Here is a 7,032-nt window from a genome sequence, read left to right as displayed (position 1 = left end):
ATCTTTTACATCGCAACTTTCGTCCAGAGCTATTGCATAAAAATTGGCTGACTCTATATTATATGATAATTGGTTAGTTATATCCACATTTAAATCTTCTACTCTTCTGGCAATAGTTTGCCTAGATAGGCTTATATTTTCGAATTTATTTTTAAGTTCTGGACATAACACGTTACAAACATCCAACATGCATTTCTTTAAAAATTCTCCTTCAGAAAAAGGTTTTCCGCATTCAGCAATACGTTTAGCTATTAAAAAGCTTGCTTCCGTCACCGAATCTTGCAAGCGATTTTGTTTTACAAATATATTTTGTTGACGAGACAATTTTGTGGCCAAATCTTCGAAATGTTTTTTTCGGTCTTCTTCGTTTAAACTGTTTGCATAATTCTCATGTTTCGTTTCAAAATGTCTTTTTAAATTGTATTCTTTAAAAACTGCCACACTAGAGTTACAAATGAGACACACAGCTTTCTCTTTAACTACCGTAAAAAAATATTTCCATTTCCAATCATCATTAAAATTTCGACACTCTGTATCAACGTTTCGTTTTTTAGAAGCCATCCTAGGGATGAAAATATTTCTTAATATAAAAATTTTTTTATAAACATAAATTACATAACATACCTTATTAATTAATAAGCTGGTTTATAAACTAGCCAAGTTAACGCTTTATTCGTGACATATATATATATATATATATATATATATATATATATATATATATATATATATATATATATATATATATATATATATATATATATATATATATATATATATATATATATATATACAAATAACGCAGAGCCGATGATGTAAACTACACTGAGTGGTAGCGAGCACTAAAGCCTGAAAACAACCGGCTACTAGAGATATTTTAAGATATTTATAACACTAGTGGGGGGACGCGCTGGTTCGGTGGACCTTATTTCTAGTAGGAATAAGGCTTACCCGGGGCCGTGCACGCGTCTGCCAGGGTTACACCAAGTGTCTGCCAGGGAAACACGAACTTCCAAGTGACCAAGTTATTACTAACAAGTTTGCTACTTACGGAAAGCATTGAATGAACTGGCGTACTGTTCAACTTCAAATACATAGATTATAGAGTTTGTAGTATGTTTACAGATAACAAATAAGCACGAAAAGTTTAGTTCATATGAAAAACCAGAAATATTTTTAATTTACTTGATTAATACTATATAAATGTCAGGCAAACGTAAATATTGAAAAATTACTCGCGGGCCGCATAAATTCATTACGCGGGCCGGATGTTGGCCATGTATGCCCTATACGCTATATCACTAATTTGCTTTATTACGTATCTAATTCTAAATTTAATCATCTTATTTCTGATTTTAAATGTCCCGAAAGGAAAAAATCCAGTGGAGTAATTAATATCTGGGGATCTTGCAGGCCAATCTATGGATCCCCTTCGACCAAACTAATGTCCGGAAATTGGGTATTTAAATATTCACGCACTTGTCGCGCAAAATCAGGCGGAGCACCATCCTGTTGAACCCAAATCTGTTTATATGGCAAATCAGGCTGATTTGGATTTGGGAAAGAAACTGCCAGAGTAAGAAGTAAGTCGCTTTGACGAAATTGTAAATATCGGGCTCCGGTAAGATTTGGATCAAAGAAATAAGGTACAATAATTATGTTATTCGATATTCCTACCCAAACATATATTTGTTTTTGTCATCCATTCGGGATTATTTGTAATCCATTACCTGCAATTTTGTTTAATTACTGTACAACAGTCGCTGACAATGACGGATAATACTTTTCTTCTTTTAAAAAACGCCAAGCTGTTGGCTATTGGCACGTTGGCTAACATCATCATTCGACGATCTTTTACATACCCTGTTTCTATAAATTTTCTCTCAATTGCTCTCTCAACCAACTAGCAATTTCTTCTTGAATTTTTTTTTTCTTCTGAGTTCAATATTAAATTTCTGCTTTTTATTCTTCTGCTTATAATAAGCAAGAGGATAAGCGTAAGTGGTGTGCCATTTAAAAAGGGAACTTGGTATTCACATCTACTTTTTGAACCACCTTGTTTATTTATTATTTACTGTATTTTTCTTTATTATAAAATGAATTTGTTTCATATTTTACCTTCTCAGTGCATTTTAAATTTTTTCTGTTCAATTACAGAAATAAAAAAAATTGAAATTATATATGAATATTGAATTTTTTTAAAATTTATTTAAGAATTATTTTATTAACAAACGGATGTTAAATTTATATGATTAAAAATAAGAAAAATGTTTTGTTGTAACATTTTAATTAATAACCAATTACATTCGATTATAATTAATTTAATTGCTGCTATATTTTCATCGTTTGTTTTTTCTTAATGTATTTTTTTTTTAATTTATACAATTAGAAAATATAAAACATTGATTTGAATGGTATTGTTAATTTCGTTGTATTAGGTGATGAATGGTTCAAAAATAGGTCCGAAATCATTCGGCTTTTACATTGTCAATGTTTATCTTTTGTAATAGTATATTTTGTAACAAGTGTGGTAAACGGCATTTCAGTCACGAGTTTGTTTGGTGGGTATAATATCCGAAAACATCCGATTGCTCCCAAACCTTTACGGTAATATCCAGGAAATGTCCGAAGTGGCCCGGATCTGTGGGAAATAAGACTGACGATGTAAAATGACACTCTCCGCAGGCTAGATCGTTGTATAATTAGGTATTTTACTGAAGGGAGTAGAAAAAACATTTACTAATATTATTTCTCTTTTGTATTTTTTTATTCGTAATTTTAAGTTTTTGAAACTTGAAGTTTTGATATAAAATATGTCATTTATTTTTTTGTTGACAGGGACAATTAATAACGTAAGAACTTTCATAAATATTGTCGTTTTTGTACCTTTGTATTTTGCTTTTAATATTTAAAATATGCAAAATTTGTAAGTCTTTACGAATTTTTTCCAGACTTTTCGGCTTTCATAGTAAATTATAATTTTTTAAATTTTGTATATTTTTTATAGAAGCGAATCGATATAATTATGCTTGTTAATAATCAGTCATATAACTAGAAATCGGTTAGTGTTATATTTTTTAGATTAGCCAGAATTAATTGTTGTTGTAACATAACGTAATTTTTGAGTCCTTAATTGCCCGCCATTTAATTATACCGATTCACAACATGTTATTGGACGAACCGGTCGCGTTTGCGGGACATTTTACATCGTTTTCCATTAACGTCTTTGATAACCCCCAGAGCGGGATATATCATTTTACGTGGTTTATCAGTTATTATGCCACTTCTATTTTTGATTGAGGAGTGCCAGACACAACCTATCTCCGAAGATCACCTTCAACATCAACAGAAATATAGACAACTAATTCTACTTCATTGTCATCCTGTCCTGCTTTGCAACGATGCGACGAGGATGAAATTTTGCGTGAAGAAACTGTCCCTCCTTTAGCTAATTCACAACATTTTCCAAATTTCAATAACAACGGCGTATCGGTGAACGTATTGTTACGGTCTTCTAGGCGAAGGCACGCCGAAATTCCTATTAGAAGAACACACCGGGACGCTATTACTTTAACACAGCGACAACCTTTTCACGTAGAAATTCATTCGTGCGGGCCAATGGCAGATTTGTTTTTATTTTTGCAATACTCTATTTTTTCAGATTATGTGGCAAAGGGGTCAAGTTCTTCCACCGCATTTGAAGGAATGTCCAAGGAATTACATATTTTATTTAATATTTGTATAACATCCATGAAATAAATATTAACTATGCCATGGCATCCATGCATTCTTGAGGATGGTAACGTCGGACTGTTTGTTTCACGAACACGGAATAAATTTGCCAACTACGCCCTTAACGAACCAATTGTAAATGACCAAGCGCACCAACCGCACTCATCCAAAGTTATGTTAGCATTCCGGAAATAATTCGGGAATACCTCTACAGTGGTGGCTTTAAACATAACATTTCTTCGATCGTGATTTCGCCGATCGGAGGTTCAACGACATATGTTTGTTATCATTATTCCATTAAATTTGCATATTTTAATCTGGTTCGAACCTACGGATCGATCCATAATTTAATGGTTAATATAACTTTTTTTACATAAACTTTTGCTTTCTGATTTTTTAATATTTTACCTGACACACATTTTAATTATATAAATTTTTAAAATTTATATAATTATCCTTTCGATTTAAGTATTCATTAGTGGATGTTTTTCTTATCAGTTAATGTAGAAAAGCGCCAGCAATGGACACTTTTTTAATTATTTTTTAATATTTAATTTGTTGATTTACTCTTTAATACATTATGTTTTCGAATTTTTTTAACACAGTTTTTTTAATACAGTTGTATAATTATTCTAAAATTAACGTAATTTTATTTTTCTTTCTATTTTGTTTTTTTCATTAAATTTCTATTTTCATTTCCAACAAAAATTAAAAAAAAAATTCCATTGCTGACATTTTTTTTCATTTTTTTTTATTTGTGTTTTCACGTTTTTTGTCAGTTCTTTCCTTAATAATTTTGTATATTATATATATTCAGTCTTTAAGGATTTACCATAAAGACTCTAAAATATTCGCTATTGCGGCGGGGGTAGGTGAAGTCGGAGTATTCGGTAAGTTTTATGAAGCCAATATTCCCTTAGCCGTCGAAGCTTTGCAGTTTTTTCTGTTCTATCTTGTGTTTGTAATTAGTAATTACCAACTTACTGTTATTCAATTGTTTTTCAAGACTCAGTGTGCCATTTGCATTGAAGTACCATACACATTTTATTACAATTTATTTCTTCTCCGCCATGTAGCGCATCTGGTATGTTAAAATTTAAATCTTGACTCATCAAGATTTTACGTCCTGTCTCCCTTATTTTTGTACATTGAGGATGCGATGCATGTAGAATCTTTGTATAGGTAAGGTTCTTTGTTTCATACCGATTGCATGTCAATTACAGTTTCGATTGTCGTTATATCTTAACGTAGTTTGAGGGTTTCAAGATTGGGTAACTTAACCTGTAAATTCCAGCTCTGCTTACTGTACGAACAGACCCCATAAACACTGTGGCACTAGTATCGTTTGCCAAACGAGCACTTCACCTACCTATCAAGGATAGTTCAATGGAATGCAAATAACAAAAACAAGCACAGTGAACCAGCCCACCAAAAGTAGGATTTGAGCAAGGTTTTACAAACTTTTTTTTAAATGTTGATTGGCTTATATGTGAAATCTATGGTGATCTTTAACCTAAATTTCAACAATACATATTTACAACCAGAGTATTAATGTACAGGGTAACTGATAACTTATCGCACATTAATTGATAATACCTTAATTTACAAGTTTTACGTAGCGGAAATCCCTTGATCAAGTGGTTTACAGCTGTATTTATTTTCGGTCAATGATTCGGGAGTTAGTGTTTTAGTTATCAGTATCCGTTAGAGGAGTAAATTTACTGTGTTTTTATATATTTTTTGTTTAATTAATAATTTTCAAATAATTTTTCTGGACGAACTCTGTATCAAAGGTTTAATTCTTTTAATTTTTTTTGCATTAGTCAATTGTTAAATTGTTATTTTAAAATAAAAAAAACACACCTTTCGTAGCCATCTCAACATGGTACCCACGTGAACATCGGAGTACAAACTTGAGCTTAGAGTTAAGTTGCACTCAAACGGCTTAATTAAAATAACATCTGAGGGTTATCAGTGGTTTTTAATTCTACCTAATCCGATACCTTATTTCTAACCATCTAAAAAATGTATAAAACCGTTTAAAATAGAAGCTGTTACAAGTTGCGGGCTTCAAAAGTAACATAACTGGGTGAAGGTGTAGTGGCGTCCGAATCATTCTACAGAGTGTACGACCCAAAAACTCTACAAAAAAGACTAGCCGTTGCCGTTTCTTTTCTTAAGCTTCGAAAGAAGAAAAGTGAACGTTACAATATGTAGAATATAATTTTTACAAACTCAGTAATTGTTTGCCCATGGACCAATGTCGCTGCGGTATAATCATTTCAAATTCTTGGGTGTACTCTCGGTTGTTGAAATTTTGGTCACTCCTCCATGATGTTTGAAAGGTGTCGTTTTTGATTTTTTAACGACGCGGGCTACATCTGGCCTGACTTCTTTCGCAGTGTTTGATGTCACTGATACCACTCAGTTTTAGATGCTGCGAAATTGAAACCCTTGTGCAGAACGGATGTTTCAGACTGGCACATGTTGTGTCTCGAAGGTAGACAGATTGAGCTCCAATAGGATCATCACTTTCACCACAGATAGAAAACCACAAATTTTATTAATTTGCCTGAATTGGTGTCAGTATAACGAAAAATGCATTTTATTCCAGCGTTATGACGCCTTTTTCTAAAATACCTAGGCAGTTTATAAAAAGCCTAAATAAAGATTAGACAAAAGTTGTGAAAATTGATAAGCCAAACAAGGTAGGAACACAATACCAATTATAACATTCAAAAACCTAAACAAGATCCCGGAATCAGTAAAAACCTTAGAGGACCACATTATTTTTCTATCTTGCTTCTGCAGACTGCTACGTAACTTTGGCAAAACTATAGACCGTCTAGCGATAGTTTTCACGCTTGCATACTTTTAATGAATATATTATAAGGAAGGTCAATTGAAAAAACATTATAAAACACGTAACTGGGTAATATGAATCTAAAAACAAATGAAAGAATGATGGATTTGACCCATATATCAACATACGTATACGCAATTCATTTGAAACAGAAAACTCGTGTGACGTGAGAAATTAAATTTGAAACAGAAAATTCCTGTGACGCACATATGTCAAATTTTTATAAAACACTCTCGTATATCAATGCACATTGCAGTTTACTTTGTCAATATAAAAATAATTAGAAGTATGCCGCCAGTGATCTATTTGTCGAGGGCAATATACAAAATATACTCGTCACTTTTCTGCTGAAGAAAAATGAGAAACTGCTTCTTGTAATCCTCCCATCTTTCGCCCTCTCTTCGTGGTTCACCAAACTGCTTGAATTACTTTGGTAT

At 32.2% G+C, this 7,032-nt stretch overlaps 1 protein-coding gene across 1 annotated transcript in view; it reads right to left on the bottom strand.

Moving 5' to 3' along the window:
• The window catches only part of LOC132704126 (general transcription factor II-I repeat domain-containing protein 2-like), a 1,891-nt gene extending 1,156 nt beyond the window's left edge, over positions 1–735 (bottom strand). Inside the window, exons 1-2 of the mRNA XM_060673926.1 lie at positions 625–735; positions 1–562 (exon numbers count right to left, since the gene is read on the bottom strand). The exon at positions 1–562 is cut by the window's left edge and continues 1,156 nt beyond it. Coding sequence (XP_060529909.1) covers positions 1–561 — 561 coding nt within the window. The 5' untranslated portion in view covers position 562; positions 625–735. The remainder of the gene's footprint in view (positions 563–624) is intronic.
• Positions 736–7,032: the final 6,297 nt, after the last annotated feature.

Source organism: Cylas formicarius, unplaced genomic scaffold (assembly GCF_029955315.1).
Source record: "Cylas formicarius isolate icCylForm1 unplaced genomic scaffold, icCylForm1.1 PGA_scaffold_10__41_contigs__length_53128322, whole genome shotgun sequence".
Lineage (NCBI taxonomy): Eukaryota > Metazoa > Arthropoda > Insecta > Coleoptera > Brentidae > Cylas > Cylas formicarius.
This window is presented reverse-complemented; position numbering and strand designations above follow the sequence as displayed.